Here is a 19,835-nt window from a genome sequence, read left to right on the forward strand (position 1 = left end):
ACCACTCAGAGCTCAGACCAATATCGATGTTAAGTTTCTAGTCCTTGATGAATATTTATACCAAAATAGGGCCAGTGGAAAAGTTCCATCTGTGTGGATTTTAAGAATTTTGCCTTCCCTCAGCCACGTTGACCAAACTCAGGAAAGCAGCAGAATCATTGCCAAGTACGTACTCTTTGAAGTACAAGAAATTCTGAGAAGGCCCTGGACCCATCATATTTCTTCTTATCCCAAAAACTTAGATTTGGTACTCCTTTCTTTAAAAAATTCTTACTATCTCCACCTCTTGGTGCTTTATAATTTTAGCCTAGCCTTTGACACCATGAACACTCTTTTTTTTAATTTTTTTTTTTAAATTTTTTTTTGAGAGAGAGAGAGAGAGAGAGACACACACACACACACACACACACACACACACACACACACACACACAGAGTGTGAGTGGGGGAGGGGCAGCAAGAGCCGGAGACAGAATCCGAAGCAGGCTGTAGGCTCTGAGCTGTCAGCACAGAGCCCGATTTGGGGTTCAAACTCACAAACCACAAGATCATGACCTGAGCAGAAGTCGGGACACTTAACTGACTGAGCCACCCAGGCACCCCCACTATGAACACTCTTTTGAAAGAGTGGATAAGTCTATTCAAAGTCTTGTTGGGTGAAATTGCTTTCCTGGTTGATATTTTCCCCATCTTTCTAAAATCTGGGTGGTCCAGTTAATCACTTTAACTCACCTCCTTACTTTGCTAGTAGAGAAATGGCCCCAAATTTTCTCCTCAGTTGTATTACTCACTCCATACTCCTCAGAACCAAAAACAAAAAATTTCAGTAAGTTCTGCCCTTGATAGGAGGGATTAAATTAGAAGCTTTGCTCTTGCACCAGGCATATTAACTGCATTTATCAAACATGGGCCATGTGCCAGGCACTGTGCTACATAGTTTTTTCCTAATGTTTATAGAAATCTCATTTTACGGATGAGTAAACTAAGATTCAGAGAGATTAAATAAATTGCATTGGTGACATAGCTAGATGATGAACATGAATTAAATGTAGGAGAGTCAATCCACAGCTCTCCCTCTGCCCTCTATGCCATTTCTTATCTACATGTAACACATTTGCAGGATTCCAGAAGATGAGTAATGATAGAGAGTAGTGCTCAGGCTCAGACCTTTTAAAAGTCAATAGCACTAGTTAGAATTTAATAATGTTGTTTTATATTTGTCATATTTTTTACACTTACCTTCTGTTTTTTAAATTCTTTTTAATGTTTGTTTATTTTTGAGAGAGAGAGAGCATGCACACGTGCGTGCAAGTGGGGGAAGGGCAGAGAGAGAGGGAGACATAGAATCTGAAGCAGGTTCCGAGCTCTGAGCTGTCAGCACAGAGCCCGATGTGAGGCTCAAACCCACAAACCGTGAGATCATGACCTGAGCCGAAGTCAGATGCTCAACCGATTGAGCCACCTAGGCGCCCCAGTTTACCTTCTATTTTAATATATTTTAGGGTTAAAAGGTTTTTTTTAAGAAATAAGTTTTTTTAAGTAATTTGTTTAAAGAAAAATTATAATAATCACCCAGGTGGTATACTGAGGACAGAATTCATAAAGGAGGAACATAGGCTTTCATAAACATCTAATATTGGATTACCCTTGATCTCTACAGCACTTTACAAATTTCTCAACATCCTATATGCATGATCATGTTTGATTCTCACAACAGCCCCATGAGGATGGTAGGAATTATGATCCATTTTAAAGGTGAAAAAAATCGAGGTTCAGAGAGCAGAAATTGCTCACCAGGGTTACATGTGTAGTGATAAAGTAGTCAGGGCTTGGGTTCAGCTCCAATACAAATGGTGTCCCCTGCTGCTCCACCAGCAAATTCAAGGGCAGGAGTGGAGAAAGCGATGTTCCAAAGCAATAATCCAAGACCAGAAATGCCATTGAAAGTCTGTAGAACTGAATGACTCTCACAGGCTGGCCCGAGTTTTCAGTTTCCCAGTGCTTGTGTGTATTCTGTTTCATGGAGAAGCCCGAGATTGCTAAGTCTGAGTTGCTCTAGAGAAGTTGGATTTTCTCTCTCTGGTGAGTCACCTTTCAGAAGGTCAGAAAGTGGCTCTCCCATCATGAGAGCATCTCCTATCTTCTGGGGTACACCATGGAAGCAATGGCACACACTAGAAATGGGCCCCTCAAAGAGGAAAAGCTGGATTCTGCCCAAGAAGAAGAGCATTTCTTTCCATGTCTACTTGCCTTGAACAACTGACTGGTATGCAGACCACAGGTCTGGGTGACTGGATGGGTAGGAATACCATAAAGATGGGAGAACCAGTGGGTTTGGGTAGCAAAGAAGGTGAGGTGGGAGTGCCAACAGCCTATCCAAGAAGAGATTCCAGGAGCTGAAAGCACTCATGGAGGGAACACTGATAGCTGGAGAGAATACTGAAGCCATTGAATAGACAAATGCATAAGAGAGAAAAGCATGTTGAAAATCAAGAGGCTATAATGGGGCACCTGGGCGGCTCAGTTGGTTAAGCGTCCAACTTCAGCTCAGGTCATGATCTCATGGTTTGTGAGTTCCAGCCCTGTGCTGACAGCTCAGAGCCTCGAGCCTGCTTCTGATTGTGTGCCTCCCTCTCTCTCTGACCCCTCCCCAACTCACTCTCTCTCTCTCAAAAATAAGTAAACATTAAGAACAAGTGCTGGAACCTTAGAGGGGAGGAGGAAGCGGTTGGGGAGGGCTGTTAAGACGGGTTGGGCAACGAGGGGAGGCTAGAATCTTGGAAACTACAGGAAATCAGGTTGATTCTTGTTTTCCCAACTCTTCCTACAGGCATTCACCTCAGAGGAAGGGTATCTATTACGCATTAGCTTTTAACGCAACACTGAAGAAGCATTAATCGAAGGCAAAAATGAAAGTGTTATAAAAGAAGCTAGTCAGACACATGTTTATTAAGGAGGTACTATGTGCAAAGCAGAATTTGAGGCACTGGTGACAGAGCAATAAACTAGACACACAGGGACCCTGCCTCCATGTTGCTTTCTGTCTAGCAGGAAAGAATGTCATTGAAGAGTTATATTCAGGATTAAGTAATAATCATGATGAGTGCTACAAAGAAGTATAAGATACAGGGTTTTCTAAGACCCTATGATAGGGGTACCTGAATGACAAATACGAGTTAGGTGAGGGGAGAGAGAAATGTTCCACACAGAAGGAACTGCATATGGGCAGACTCAGAGGTATACAGGAATGTATGATCTTTCCTGGGGCATATGGTTAAATGAATAATCCTAAATTTATTCAAGAGATAACTTTCTGGAAAGTGACTTGGTTTCCATAGTTCTGACTACATTTTGATTGTGTTAAATGAGCTGCAAAGGTGAGACCTTGAAAATGAATTATTTGCAAGGTGAGTGACCAAGTGCTGATTTCTGTTTCATAAAACTAGCTTGCAAAAACTTGATCTAAATGCCCTTAAAGTGTTTTTTATTTCTAAGACTATGATTTCCTTGTGTCAGATTTTCTTAAACATAGAATTCCACTATATAAAGTATATACAACTGGTGCATTATGGAGAGGGAAAGTCAAGGAGAGGATTAAGTATTTGAAGATATATTTAATATTAGTTTGAAAAACATATGCTAGCGAAGAAAAAGAAGAGGGAAGTCATTTATAAGAAAGGGTACTTGTTTTAAACCAAGAAACCTTCTTGGTAAAGGCACTCCAGTAAAACGGAAGTGGTTTCTTAACATCAAGGCACCAATGTTGGCTGAAGGAAATGTGCGTGTCTCCATGCTTCCAATGTCATAAGTTAACCTGAGAATTTATGTGTGCGATTCCCAGCAGGAGTCATTTGCATAAGCAAAGCCTTCAGACTTTTAATAACAGTGCTGTACTTTTACATGGCACACTCCCTATTACAATGTTAAGATTCGGATAAGCAAGATTAAAAATTCTCCAACTTGGTTTGCTAAGTCTCTCCATTTCCAAAATTAACTCCAATAAAAGTGTGTTATCCTTAGATCAGTAATGCTGCAAGAATTCAGACACATACACACACACACACACACACACACACACACACATACACCCAATTAACATCCTTTTAGGAAAAAATTCTTAGGACATCAGGCCACTAAAATCAGGAGTCTTATAAAAACTGGGGAGGTATAATAACTAAGTATTGCTGGCCTCAAGCTTAGAGTTTTATACTTGAGGAGGAGTCTACTAAGGGCTGAAACCTAAGAAGTAGGAAGCCACTTAGATTTTAATTTCCAAGTATGGCCTGAAGGTATTAGGCCTGGGGACACCAACAGCTTGTTCTCATTTAGGAAATGGGGGAGGGGAGAGTAAAGAAACCCTACAAGGACTTTATTTTATCTTAATTTCCCTCAAGCCACTTGGTAAATCTCTGATAAAATTCCCAAGGGGGTTGGAGAGCTTCTGGCTCCTAGCAAAACTAGTGGCATTACTTACATCTTCCCAAGAACTGGCAGGGCCTATCAGTGAAAGAAAAAAAAGACAAGTTTAAAAAAGATATGTTGGAGCCTCTGCAAACAATTTGGCAAGAAATGCTAGGTCAGCTCTTGCCCTGTGGGAATCCCTTTCACAGTCAATGAAAACAACACCCATACTTTGGGAACCTAGTGGTCTCAAAAGATCCATAAAAAGTCTGGATGTTGGGAGTGGGGGGGGGGGGGGAGGGCAGGAGGACCCTCCCCCCACTGACTATTTTAACTAAGCAGTGTGCCCTCAAATAATGGGCTGACCTGTCTAAAACTAGGCAGTTCTCAAAAACAGGAGAGAGTGGTTTTGGCAGTCTGCGTTTGTGCAATTCACTATTCATGTTAGCCTGGGCAGTCCAAAGGAAGCTGGTGTCAAAGGAAAATATTAGTTCAGCCTGAAAATCCTATCACTTCAGTCCAGCAGGGTCCCTTACACGTAAAATTTGTGGACCTGCTTTGGATTCAACCACATGTACCCATGAGCTGTCAGCAAGAAGCTGGCAGCACACGGGCTGCTTATCTCTCTCCTTCAGTCACCATCATTTCTGCACTACCAAAGGAATGTTCGACAATGGAGGCAGAGTCCTGAGCAGGGCCTGACAACTTCCAGCGTTTTCCATGCGCTGCCTTCAGATGCAATCATCCAGGCATGGAGCACTCGTTTTAGGATTTGGAGCTTTCTGCCTTGTTCTGTACTCCTCTTTTTCAAAGTGACCCCAGCCCCATCACCTTTGAAAGAAGAGTTATTCTGCAAATATTTCGAGACTGCCCACTTTGAAGGGCTCCGGCCATCGCCAAGTGGGAAAGGAGCCCAGCCATGTGAATCGTCTCATGCAATTGCTACAGCTCCTTTGTCCAAAGCTCCCTCATGTCAGGCCTTTCCAAGAGCCGCAAACCCTTGGAAAATGTACTGATTTGAGTCTTATCGCTTTTTTGCCTATTTTTGATGAAAGTGCTAAAAATACAAAAGAGTAAAATTACCCAAAAGGCAGATGGAAGCAAAAGAAAAAGGGGGTAGATAATCCCCTATCTTGGCTAGCGGAGCACTCACAGTGCCTGCTCCGTTATGCCTAGTGATGATGTGGTAAGAGGTAGACATTACTAACAGACGCAGCCAACCAGGCCTGATAACGGGAAAGAATGGTTGCAATAACTTGTTCTAATCAAGCGGAGACATTCAGGATGCAGACAGTTAAGGATGGGGTCAGCTGTTGGATGGGCTGCAGTGTTAGAACCAGCTACCCCAAAGGCAGGCTTCCGTGTGCCCACTCTGTTCATGGCCCTGGGTCTGGGCATTCCTGTTTTTCTGAAACCAGCCTCAAATCAATGAAGGTTGGCTCAAAGAGGAGGTGGGGGGGGGGGGGGTGGATAGGAAGGGAGGCAAGAGCAGGGTCTTAAACAGAGAAAGCTTTCATTTCACATTTCCCTTCCCCCATATGGATTTGCTTTTCTATTCAGTTTTCATAGCTAGATTAACCCTTTTTGTTCACACATGTGAATCTTGGGAATCTCCAATAATTTCCTTCCCTGGAGGAGAAGACAGAACCAAACAAGTGATTACAAGTATAGAAAATGTTCCATACAGGGCTGTGTGTGCGTGCGCACTCATGGATATGCATGCCGTGTGTGGATGTGTGGATGTGTGCACGTGTGTGTGCATGCATGTGGATGGGTGTCTAACAGGTCATACGTGGTGGTTAGGAGCTTAGAAAGGACAGGAGAGGGGAGAGCTTCCTGAAGAGGTAATGGGCGGAACTGGTGGCAGTTTCCAGAACTACTCCAGGGGCATGGTCATCAAGGAGACTCAACAGATGGATTGGGACCCATTTCAGGGGAAGCTGGCAGGGTAGACAGAGGAGCGAAAAGCTTCTTTCACCACCCCAATGGGCTGGGGTCGCCGGGCATCCTGATGACTTTTCACACCCTCTAGAGCATGTGCTGGGATTCTGTGAATTTTCTTCTCCTTGCTGGCTGCCCTGCTTTCAACTTAATTTTACCTGTTAAATATCATGTGTTGAGAGAGGAAGAATAGTAAAGAGAACATGATGTACTCTGTATTTTGTCCCAAACACAAATTCTCGTAGAGTCAAGCCTGGACAAACCATCTTGACAAAAACAAAAACAAAAACAAAAAACAAAAACAAAAAACTTTTCTTATAGAGAGTAAAAAGTGCTCTTTTGTTGGGCATTTGTTCAAAACTTTATTTGGGATACCAGACACTCCTAACATGAGCTAAATTCATCAGACTAACTCTCAACCACAGCTGGTCTGAGGAATCAACTTAATACACTCAAACCATTTAACAGGAAAGATAATCAGATCTATACCCCAAAATACTGACAACTCAAGCATTTCTGCCATCAGCTCATCAGCCACTAAATGTTTTCCTTTTCTGCTGCTTTAAATAGGATTGGGCTTTAAAAACAAAAAGGAAAAAGAACAAGTTTTCCATCCATTGAATTCTGAGTACAAGATCAGCTGGGCTAATCTCAATTTGTTTAGTCTATGCATTTTTATCCTTATTACACAATTCAGGAAAAGGGTATCTAAGTTGAAGTGATTTCGTTACATCTGTGCTTGTCCAGACAGAAGACTAGAAACGCCCAGGGAACAACCATGGAGAAGAAACAGTGTATGTGGACACATACCCACATAGATATCCACATACATCTGCACACACACATCCATGTACACACATGCACACACACACAATCCCCTGAGGAATATTTGTGTCCCCAGATATGACCTCTGATGTAGACAAGGTCTTTGTTGCTGCCTTTGTGAGACTTGCTGTGGTTTTAGGAGGCACTTTATCCTAAGTTGTTTCCATGGCTAATTTGCATGGCATTATAGAGAGCATAGGTCAGTCAGTGCAGAATGGAAATTTGAATAAGTAAGTTTCTGCTCACTCCTCTGTACCATATTTGAAGCCAGCCACCTTAAGGCCAGGCTACACACCCCACTTTTTCATCTCCTCTTTGGGGAAACAGGGTTTTCTTGGCCACAAACTGAAGCCCTGGCTTGAGGATTCTGCAGCCAGAGTACAAGTATCAGTAGGGAGGAGAGAGAGGCAGGAGATCAACACAGGGCAACAGTTGTGCCTAAGATTGGAGGGGACAAGATGGAGAATGCCCATTTTATATATAATATTCCATATATATGTGTGTATATATATGTATATACATATATGTATATACATATATGTGTGTATATATATGTCTATACATGTATGTATATACATATATGTATATACATGTATATATGTATATACATGTATGTATATACATATATGTATATACATGTATATATGTATATACATGTATGTATATACATGTATATATGTATATATGTGTGTGTATGTATATGTATACATATGTACATATACATATATATATATATATGTATATGGAATATGGAATAACGCCCAAAGTCACCCTAATATAAGAGTTTGTGTTGTTCATCCAGCATCCCTGGATTTCTGGGCCCCAGTCTTTACCTCTGGTGGCACACAGGACATGTCACAAGGAGGGTTTATGTTCAGGAAGGGTGACGAATGTAACTCTGACATTAAGAATGGACAGTTATTGTACTAGTAAGTGTATTGATTTCATTACTCTGTTAAGATTTTGTAAGGCTATTTGGCAACTCATTCTTTCAATCACTGGAGAGCTTCAAAAAAAAAAAAAAGAAAGAAAAAAAGAAAAAACACAGAAGTTCAGACCCTGTCGAGGCCATGGGGTTCTTGAGTGGGACAATGAAATATAAGGCCCCCATTACACTTCTCAGCCAGGTCAGTCTCTGAAAGGATCACACTTCTCAAGTGGGGGGTGGGGAAAACAACTTTCCACGATGCAGCTTGTAACCATCTGGGCCTTGAGTGTCCCAGCTTGGGCCCCTCTGTCTGGCAGGACCTCTCAGTCAGTCCCCACTTGGGCCCCAGGTTTAGGGAGGACCACCCTGACCTCAAGCCTGGCAAAGGATCTCAACATCAGTGGGAGTCATCCAATAAGTCATCCAGCCAGGGAAATTTAGAAGCAGAGGAAGGGCTGTGGTCTCCCTTCTGTCTGGCTATTCAGAGAGTTACTGCATTTGGCATGAATGCCTGTGAGGTGGGCTTATGCCAGGGAAGAAGGAACCAAAATGAAATAACAAAAATCAGACATGCTGTAAATCTCACCTTGTAGGGAATGGTAGTCTGGGAGGAGATGTCTCTCTCCGATGAGCTGAGAGCCAGAGTCCAAGTTGTAGTGGCTGAGGGTACAATGGGGAAGCCCAGTTGTTCCCAAACTTGTCTGCACATTGGGCTCCTCCAGAGAACTTCCCAAATGACTGAGGTCTGTTGCCTGTCCCCAGCAATTATGGCTAAATTTCAGTGGCATGCAGCGGGGATTTTAGAAGTGTTAAAAGATCTCCAGGTGATTCTATTGTGTAGACAAGTTGGGAACCGCTGATGTAGCCCTTTGCTCTTTAAAGCGTGGTCCCCGGACTGGCAGCATCAGCTTTCCCTGGAAGGTCGGTAGAACTACGGAATATAAGGCTCATCCCAGACCTGCTACACCACAGTCTTCTTGTTAGCTAGATCCCAGCTGATGTTCATGCTAATCAGAGTGTCTGATTAATTTCAAACACATGCAGACCAGGCCAAATCCCCATACTAAAGTACAATGTCATGGCACACTCTTTCTAATTCCTGGCACCAAATGCATTTGCAGTTCTACAGTTATATGGGTTCTTTGAGAAGTAAGTGTAAGGGCCCCAAAATACCTGGAAAATTTCATTTCTTGGCATTGCCTGTAGTGCATTGGTTAAATTAAAATGGAGATTGGGGATTCTGAGAGACCTGGGTTTATTTCTAAGCACCAGGACTTTAATTTGACCTCTGTGAATAGTGTTAATTAGGGAGACCAACTCGTTGTGGTTTGTCCAGAGCATTCCTGGGTTCAGCACTAAAAGTCCTGCATTCAAGCCCTGATTCAGTCTGGAGCAAACCAAGACCATCCGTTTCCTTCAGTTCCTTTATGCACAGCCTGATCAGTGGTTGTCAGACTTGAGCTGTGCATGCAGATCCCCTGGGGGGCTTGAACAGCAATGGCTAGGCCCTACACCAAGTAACTGAGTTAGTGGGTCTGGGGTGAGAACTGAGGATTTGCACTGCTACCAAGTTCCGAGGTGTGTGGGGGTCCACACCTTGAGAACCACCACTAGGCGGTGTAAGATTTGCCTGAGCTTGGGCTTAGCACAGTGGCTGGAAGGCTGCAAGGCCTAGTAGTCGTTCCAGCTGCAACTGATTATCTTTTTTATGGAAAAGATGCGACATGAGCTGGTCTCAAAAGAGTAGGTGGGGCTGAAGCTTCCTGAGGTTTGATAAGCCTGAGCAAAAAAACAAAAAAACAAACCCCAGTGTATATTTCAGAGAACTTCCAGAGGCTCAAGTGATTGGAAAGAGAATCTGGGTAGAAATAGTAGATGATATGGAAGTAAAAATAGATAAATTTGGACTGGTGAAGTGGGCCACATTCTAGGAGAATGGAGACATCTAACACTCAACAACGTTTATCCCTCTTAATGTGGCTTAATTCAACTTCAAAATGAGATGGGTGTGAGTATCCTTGATCTAAACAAATTATTAGGAGTTGGGAATACGTGTGCCTGGGTGGCTCAATTGCTTAAGCGTCCAGTTTCGGCTCAGGTCATAATTTCAAGGTTTGTGAGCTCGAGCCCTACATTTGCCTCTGTGCTGTCGGTGCAAAGCCCACTCCGGATTCTTTGTCTCCCTGTCTCTCTGCCTTTCCCCCTTTCACACAAGTTCTCTCTCTCTCTCTCTCAAAAATAAGTAAACATAAAAAAAAATTTTTTTTTAAGGAAATACTTGAGAATAAACCCCAAAATGACTTGCCTCTTGCCTTAGTTATTATGATTTTGTTCTTTTTTAAAGTGGTAACAGTTTCTAGAAGACAGTTTTCAACATGTTGTCCCCCAAGCCACTGTCTGTCCAATCATCTCCAGACCTTGGGTTGGAGGGTGAGCCCCAGCTCCCCAGTCTGGTACTAAACATAAGTGACCTCTCGCCCCTCACTTGGGCTTCCAGGGAGGGAGCAGATAAATCAACTGAAGCCAATACCCTGGTGCTTTTCTCCTACAGGCACTGCCTGTGGTTCTGATTCACTTTCTCCTCCAACCACTGCCTCTCTAGCTGTCTTCAAAGCCTGTCCATTGCCTTGAACATGTATACTTTAGTTTATTTAGCAGAACAGAGTTGGATGGTAAAAATACTGAGACCAATGTGATCATGGCCTTGTACTACTGCCCCCAACGCTAACCTGGAACCCGCCCCCCCCCCAACTCCTACAGACACACTGTCCCGCCTGTTTGGATCCAACTGGCCTAATGCCCAGAGTCAGGGCTAGACCTGTAGGAGGCCGTCTGAGGTCTGGAGACTCCTAGTGTGGTAGGAAATCATAGGGTCTGGATTCCAAAAACATGAGTATGAATTATGTCCTGAGCAGCAAATCCCATTAGATCTATGAGCTCAGTTTTTTTTTTTCATGAGACAAATGCAAAGTGTCCACATCCTAAGGTTGTTGTGAAAACCCAGTGAGATAAGGAATGTAAATATACTTTGTAAACTGTCAAGTGCTATATCCTTGATGGAAAGTACCAGAGCAGATCAGATGAGAGCACAACTCTGAAGTAAGACCCGCCTGGTTTCACTTCTTGGCTTCACCACTTGCTAGCCATTAGATCCTGAAGAAGAGGCTGAACCTCTCTGCGCCGGCTTCCTCATCTGAAAAGGAAGTCACTAACAGTACCTCTCTCACAGGCTTGTCAAGCATAAATATTATGAATATGCCTGGCATATGCCTGGCACATGAGGTCTACTCAATAAATGTTAGCTACAGTCAGAGTCATTAGGAAAACTATAACATTTTGGCTTGAAGTACAGATGAAGGTAGAGTGAGGGGACCCCCCCTTCCCCATAGGGGCTCCAGCACAGACCATTCTGAATGGACAAGTTGCTTCTCCTTTCTCAGTCTGTCATGCATCCTCCGTTGTTTAGGAATAATGATTATCCTTCATAGTGTCATCATAATTGTTCAGGAAAAATGCTTAAGTAAGTAAGATCAATCCATGGATTGTCAAGCTGTTAATAGTTGGGAATTGTTGATAGCAATAGAGTCATTGCTGGAATCATTTTTTCCTGTTGATGGCAGTTCTTTTCTGGGCCTTCTCATAATTTCACCCCACCCCATTCTTCACTACCCTGACTCTACCTTCTCTCCTTGGTGGGGAGGAAAAGGTTTGTTTTTAAGAAACAGCATGTTGGCTAATAATTTTTAATAACACATATGCTTATAGGGACTCCTGGATGGCTCAGTCGGTTAAGCGTCCAACTCTTGATTTTGGCTCAGGTCGTGATCTGACAGTTCGTGAGATCAAGCCCCATGTCAGTGCTGACAGCTGACAATGTGGAGCCTGCTTGGGATTCTCTCTCTACCTTTGTCTGCCCCTCACCTGCTCTCTCTCTCTCACTCTCTCTCTCAAAATAGAATAAATAAAACTTAAAAAACAAAGAACACATATGCTCAGAGACTTTACCTGTAAAAATAAAGTCAGGGTAATTGACTTGAAACAGAATTTAGTGTCAATATTCAGAACACCCCAGCTCAGAAAGCAAACCCATGGAGAGTCAGGAGTGCATGTGATGGTGTTAAGATAAAATTTTCAAAAACATAAAATCACAACTCTTGTGCAAATATACAATAAAACTTAGTAAAGATTTTACTCAACTCATTAGTTAATAAAGTAATCAGTAAGATATTTAGGCCAGTTCATAAAGCATCTGAAGGGCTGTATATTTCAATGTTAGGACAAGATTGATGGGTTAGGTACATAACTAGCTAATGTCCAGCAGGACAATAAACCATAACCTTTAAGGTTATCTGTTTCAAAAAGACAAAAACTGGGGCGCCTGGGTGGCGCAGTCGGTTAAGCGTCCGACTTCAGCCAGGTCACGATCTCACGGTCCGTGAGTTCGAGCCCCGCATCAGGCTCTGGGCTGACGGCTCGGAGCCTGGAGCCTGCTTCCGATTCTGTGTCTCCCTCTCTCTCTGCCCCTCCCCCGTTCATGCTCTGTCTCTCTCTGTCCCAAAAATAAATAAATGTTGAAAAAAAAAATTAAAAAAAAAAAAGACAAAAACTGCTTGTATTTGTATCTTTACTGGACAAAAAATCTGTAAGTTAACATGTGACTGCACCAAGTCTTGGGGTAAAGCAAAGTAAATTTGTCTAGATAATCCTCATGGGGGTGGGGAGTGAGGGCCAAGGTCATTGTCACCATATGATACTGAGAAGATGTGCCACCCGCTTTTCTGCCTCATGCTCAACGTTTGGATAAGTTGTTTTTAACGATGGTAAATATTTTACTTTGCAAACAACCTTTTAATCTGATTTGTGGCTTACTACAGCCTGGTGGAGGCAGAAAGGGCAGGGAAAACCCATTTCTCAGAGGAGAACACCGAGTTACACAATGGGAGGAGAACTCGCATTTTCTAATCCCAAATCCTCACTCCTACACTTCGTATTGTATGTCCTCTTTTCCCTTCTTCATCCCCGTCCTGCCTTGTTCTTGGCTACATCTCCTCCCTGTAATACTTCCCCTGGCGGTTCACCTGAAGGAAATGCTCAAAGTGAGGAGAAGGCCCTGTGGCTCCCTGCCCTTTGCGCCCCGTGGCCCTTGCGCCCCCACGGCTCCTGGCCTAGCTAAGTCCTTTCAAGTCCCTGACAAGATTCAGTTCCACAACATCCTACTCCTCCAGAGCCAAAGAAAATTGTCAAAACATTTTATCTCCCCTCAAGAAAAGGGTTAGAGTACATGCTACATTCCAGGGACCCATTTTTTAAAGTGATGGCTGCTTTTAAGCTCTTCTGTGTTCAGCTACTGTGAACCACTGTGAGCAGCCACTGGGCCATCTTCCATCTGAGACCGAGTCCGCATCGGAGAAACCTACTGTTTATAAACCAGAATGTCTTGTTTGAAACGCTGTTTCTGCTTGGTGTTTTCCTCCCCTCAATAAACAGGATCATCATTTTCTGTGTCCCAGATAGCTAGGTCTGTCTGGCTCCTGGATAAATGACACACAGTGGACAAAATGGCTATTTATTGTGCTAAGCAGTCAGCCAGGAAACTGGCTGCAAGTGTGTCCTGATGGCCCAAATCTGCTGCTTCCTTGCAAGGCCATCTATTTTTCTCTCCCATGGACTTCTGTCACCATGGAAACTGTCCCACTAGCAGGATGAAGGCTAAGGCCAACTGTCTGCCTCCTCCCCTTAGTCAGAGAGACAACATTTGCACACATGAAGCAAAGTAGACAGTAAGAAAGTCTATGAGGTATGCGCTTAGAAAGTAGTTCCTCTGAAGCTCTCTAGAATTCTGAAGCTGGGAAAAGAATTGTTTTTAGAATGTCTGATTCAGGGTCTCTCAGACTGTTTACACAAGGTACAGTGACAACAAGAACAAACACTCGGTGCATAATATGTGCATGCCAAGCCCTTTCCATGCAGCAACCCACATAACCCTCACAGTCTGCAAGACCAGTTACTTGCCAAGGTCCAGCAGAAGAGCCATCCACCATTTGGAAACACATCATACAAGAGGATTCTGGGTAACAGAATTCCAACAACCTCGATCCAGGCCAGTTTTCTCATTTTACAGGGGAGCAACTTAGATGGGGCAAGGAAATGAGTCGCTTCTAGCCGCACAGCTAATAAATGTCAGAGCTGGCACCATAGAGCCAGCCCCCCGCCGCAGGCCCGTGCTCTTCTGTGCTGCCTTACATCACTAGTTCTAGCCAGACCCTGAGCCAGCAGCTCAGCCCTGCCGGCCAAGCATCAGGTCTAATCCCCTTATAGGATGACTGTTGAATCTGCCGCTCATTAGAAGAATGGCAATGCTCACACGCAGGGTGTTTTGCCACTTATGAAATGCTTCCACCTAGCTCTTCTGTTTCCAGGCTTTGCTGCCTCTGGGTCTAAAACAATCCAACAATGAAGCCTTATTCATACGTTGTATACCTTCCAAAATAACCATTGAATCACTCAAACATTAAGTGCGGAAGGATGGCTGCATTTCAACTAGTAGAATCCAAGGTAACAGGAGGCAGAAAGGAGAGATCAAAGTTTGCAAGGTTTTAGATGCCAGGGTCTTAGAGAGTAAAGTTCCACGTGTGAGTGAAAGCTCCGCAGCTTAGGACGATGACTTGATAGTGAGCATGCTCTTGTTTTCAATTTTCAACGCGAATCTAGCACTGAACGGGCACAAGTCGGAACGTGATCCCCTTTAGATATGTGCAGTGTGGCTTTTACTCTCCAAAGTTGTGAATGTGTATAAGAACAGCATAGTATGGGGGCACCTCGGTGACACAGTCAGTGGAGCGTTCAACTTCAGCTCAGGTCACGATCTCACAGTTTGTGAGTTCAAGTCCCGCCTCATGCTCACTGCTGTCAGCACAGAGCCTGCTTCAGATCCTCTGTCCATCTCTTTCTCTGCCCCTCCCACACCCCTCCCCTCAAAAATAAACATTAAAAAGAAACTTTAGAGAACAGCATAGTACGAGAAGATATGGTGCAAACCGCAGTTGTCAAAGTGGGGGGTGTGAAACCTAGGTGTCATTGTGGGAAGATTTGAGCAACGGAAGAGAAATCTGGTAAAGAATAACTGTGACCTTTCGTGTACTTCTCTGGATTCTAACAGTAGCAGTGAGGGTGGACTCACAAGTTTCACTCCTTTTTTTTTCCTGCTTAAAAGCAGGAAGAGGAAACAGGGGTGCTCAGAATACAAGACACCCCCCCACACACACCATCATGCCCTTTCATATCTTTTTGCCCTCACACATTTCTCTTCCAAGAATCCCCTTCTCCCTTTCTGCCTGCTCATTTTGCATAGCCCCCATCCAGAGTCACCTCTTCTAAGAAGCCTGACTGGACTTCCCCTACAGGTTTATTAACACCTCCCTCTGGGCACCTAAACTCTGTGTGCAAAACAACAGCAGTTACCATCTTGAGTACCTCATGTGAATGGGCACTTTGCATACATTATCTTTGTACCCATTTGACAAGTAAGGAGACTGAGGCTCAGTTGGTCCAAGGCCAGTATGGCTGGTAAGTCCCGAAGCTGGGATGGTAATCTTGGTCTCCCAGGCTCCAAAGTCCAGCCTCTGCCACACAACAGGCAGCTTCCTTTGCCTCAAACTTACCCCTTCCAGGAGCAGGTGATAAGTATGTGTTTCTCTCTTCATCCCCCCCTAGTCTGCGAGTACTCCTAGGGCACACCCGAATCTTATGATGTATCCCTGTGCCTGACATACAGTAGATACTAAATTAGTGGTTAAATGAATCAAATGTCTGTTGAATGAGGAGCTTATCCGTTTATCTTACTAGTTGATGAAGACTTGTTCTTGATAAAATCATAGTACGTATGCATACCTGCCACCAAGTCTTCCCCACCCCCAGTTGAGAGTTAGGGAAGTTTCTCAGCCAGCAGATCCATACACTAACCCCAGGCTTCTCCCATCTTAATGTCATACAAATCTCCCGGGAAGTTTATTGGTGTGCAGATTCTGATTCCGAGGGCTGGAGCGGGGCCCGAGGGTCTGTGCTTCTGGCAAGCTTCCCATGATGCTGCTGATTTGAAGACCCCGTTTGAGAGTCATTTGGGTCTCAACACATCAGCAGCAGCTGGTGACAAAGAGTAAAACCTGTGCCGGGTGTTGTTCTCCTTCCAAAGGACAACCAGATTTCAAATGCTCCTGATTTTCCGTGGTTTAGCGAAATATTTAAGTTATGCTTTGAGCGATAGACACGTGGCAGCATGTGCATTTGTTTGTGCCTGTAGCTTTGGTTTAATCACACCCTATCAATAAATCACAAATAAATGAGGGAGAGGAGGCACTCACTGGAAGATTCCATTCCAGTGACAAGTGGACCAGGGGAGCTGATGAATATAAAGGGAAGAGCGGAGGGTTTTCAACACAGCCCTGGTGGCTGGTGACAGCACTGAAAGGCCAGCAATAAGCCCCCGCCTCATTCCATTTTTACTGGCAAGGACCCCACCCTTCCCCACTTGCCTGCCCTATGGCCACTTCCCCGGCTGGTCTTCTCCATTCTTGGTAAACAGTAACTGATGGCTTATTCATCTTGAGCCCTTTGAACCCCACACAATCCCTTTGCTGGCATGCCAAGTCTTTTAGAGGTCAAGCATCCCCGATCCAAGACTTGTGGAAGTGAAACACCCTCTTTTCTGTCTCCTTTTCCAGATGTCCCTGGGCCAGCAGCAGTCAGCAAGAGGTGTGCCTTGTTTGAGATGCAAGGGGACGTGTTCGGGCTTCGAGCCACATCCATGGAGGTAACAAACTTTGTCAGGAGAAGCTCTGCCTGCCTGCACTTCTTGGCTGCCCTTTCTGGGAACCCCAGCCATTCTTCTCTGCTGGGACTGCTTACTTAGGATGCATGTATTTCAGGGAGGACTGGCTCCAGAGTGAACGCACTCCTGCTTGGCCTCATTCAGAAATGACAGAAAAGCCCTTAGGAGCCAAGATGAGGAAGGAGCTTAGTGCTTCATGCACCATTTTGAGGTGGAGACCACCAAGCTGGCCCCACGAAGGACTGCACTGGGCAGATGTGGGCAGATGTTAGTTGGTGCCTCGTCCTCTCTGGACTGCTCTATCCTTGGGCTTGGTGCATGTGGCGGATCTCCCCATACGGTGCCGTCACCCCATTTGGATCTCAGAGTACCCCTGGGCCAGAAATAAAAGTCACTGTGTCCACAGTATTTAAAAACCAGGCGCTACATTCATATCCATGAGGGAGGGCCATGAGATCCAGCTGGACTTGGAACTGTAGAGTGTTTCTTTCTCTCTTTTTATTGAGGAATCTGAAAAGCAGAGGTGGAGACCTCACACTGCACAGCCCCCAGGCGCTATTCCCATCAGCATCTGTGTGGAGTTGTGCAGGGCACACAGCCTGTGTGACTGTCCTGGCAGCCCTGGAAGAGAGAGGCTAACCTCTGTAGGGCACGATAGCGAAGTAGAGCTTTTGATGCCCCTGCCAGAGGGGTTCCTGGGGCACTCAGAGCAGGAGTGAAATTTGGGAGGTATTTGTCTCAGAGTTGTTGATTTCCATGGTGGGATGGCAATTAGAAAAACATTCATTGCTAAATCTTGTACATTGGAATATTGAAGCAATCCTGAGCAGTTGGTATTAGTATCTCAGTGTCTCCTTTTTTCATATCAGGAAACTGAGGCTGGCTAACAGGGGTGGGGAGGGGATGGCTACTAAATGCCAGGATTCAAAGTTGGGTCTTTGTGAAACCCCACTCCATGCTCTTAGACATTCTACAGTAGTACTGTGGGTCGTGAGCTTTTGAAGCACAGGACTGTTCCTTGACTCCATTCCCTGACAGTCCTTGACCTCACAGGAGCTCATGTGGTCTTCTGGATGCAAGCGACTTTCAAAGTCATCCAAACCCCACTGTATCCCCCGCACAGATACCTCCTACAGCTAGCACACTTCCTGTTGGGGGAATGCCCCACGCATCTAGTTTGGCCACTAGAGCTCTTTCTGGCCTTGAGGAGTCAGCTTCCCTATCATTCCACCCCCTTGATGCTGAACCTGCCATCAGGGTGTCACGGAACAATGCTGACTCCTCATCAGCTCTCCAAGGACAGCTGGGATGCCTCCTTTCAGAATCCTTAGGGCAGCGGGGAGGGATAATGTTCCCTGAATGCACCCCCTGACTCAGTCAATAATGTTTCCCCCTCTCAATGTTCAGCCCCTTGCTGCCTCTTGTCTGACATCTGAACAGGGTCATTTAACATATTCTGTCTGGTTTTCTAGCTGTTTATGGCAGGAGGACACTTCTGGGCCCTGTTCTTCAGGACTGTAAGCAAGGAGTCTCAGCATTGTTGTAATCCCTACATTCCCCCACCATTCTACAAAGGACGTGAACGTCCGGTGAATTTATCCTTGACAAATGCAGACTGCAGCCTCGGGTCCCCCATAGCAAGCATTGTATTTGGTTTGAATCACTTTAATGGGGACTTAAATTCAAGCCACACTGGAGCAGTGAGGTCCCAGAACCTTAGCAGGGAAGCTACATAAAACCATTTTTATGCTCCAATTTTCACACTGTCAGTAGTTAGAAATTTATTTAAATGACCCAAGTGGCAGCCAGCCTGGTTTAGTGAGCAATTTCCTCAAACAATAATTCATGTGCTCACTCACCTTGAACAAACACTTCCCTTCTGTAAGCCTCACCTTTTCCATCTGATAAATAGGAGCATTGGAGCCAATGTGCTCTTGGTTCCCCTTCTGGCTTTACAATCCATAGTTTCAGGCAAGTTGTCTGTAATCAAACTTGTGATTGACATGGTTAATGGAATTAGAATGGTATTAGAGGCACAGATGGTAGAGTTATTTGAAGAGGACAGTATGGAGTGAAGGCAAGAGCAGACTTTCAGAACCAGCATATCATGAAAATGGAAGGGGAGGCTCCCCCCAGCAGCCTGCAGCCTCCCACTTCCCAGATGGACATGCTGGACTTGCTGGCATTCCGAGACAACCTCAGGATGCTGAACTGCCCTTCAGGGCAGTGGCAAACATGCCTCCAGGACTTCAGGCTTTTCAGAGAGAGCCCAACAGAAAGTCTCTTCCTTGCATACAGAGATATTTTTATATTATCTTTATTGTAATAACTTTATTTTTTTTTAATGTCTACTGACTCCAGTGAGTAGAGAAAAACCGCAATTTGAGGGAAGCAGGGACACAGTATGAAAAATGGAGACAGACCACACAGGTGCTTCAAATTACAAAGTTTTACATGCTTCAGGGGTCACTCTCCAATGGATTCTCCTGGTCTCCTCACTGTGACGTGCCTTCTGATGAGGTCTTGTCTCCATACCAGCTGCAGGAATTATATTGTTCCCTCTGCCTCTTCTGCCCAGGGCAGTGGATCTTCACAGATAACTGTGCCCTGAGATTTGGGCTTCCTTTGCTTTTTGACAGACTATCTAGAGAAAGTCAACCAGAGCCGCTTAAATTCCCGAAAGGGACCGACTAGTGACTCTGGCACTTTGATGTGCATCCGAATTACCTCTGAACAGGATTACAAGTACCCATGACCAGATCCTGCTCCTGACCAGTGCATCTGACTAGCTGGGGCCAGGGAGGGCATCTCCAAGTTTACCAAGCTGCCCAGGTGATTTGGATGCATAGCAAAGTGTGAAAACTCATCAAATAGACCAGGGGTCAGCTAACTTGCTGTAAATAGCCCATTAGTA

General features: G+C 44.6%; 1 protein-coding gene across 2 annotated transcripts in view; it reads left to right on the forward strand.

Annotated features, from left to right (window-relative positions):
- Positions 1–19,835, forward strand: part of LMCD1 (LIM and cysteine rich domains 1) — a 58,437-nt gene that overhangs the window by 13,247 nt on the left and 25,355 nt on the right. The window contains exon 2 of one of the 2 annotated variants that reach the window (XM_043587993.1): positions 16,815–16,903. The exons of the other annotated variant lie outside the window; for it this stretch is intronic. Coding sequence (XP_043443928.1) covers positions 16,815–16,903 — 89 coding nt within the window. The remainder of the gene's footprint in view (positions 1–16,814; positions 16,904–19,835) is intronic. 2 annotated transcript variants of the gene reach the window in all.

The sequence above is a fragment of the Prionailurus bengalensis genome, chromosome A2 (assembly GCF_016509475.1).
Source record: "Prionailurus bengalensis isolate Pbe53 chromosome A2, Fcat_Pben_1.1_paternal_pri, whole genome shotgun sequence".
Taxonomy (NCBI): domain Eukaryota; kingdom Metazoa; phylum Chordata; class Mammalia; order Carnivora; family Felidae; genus Prionailurus; species Prionailurus bengalensis.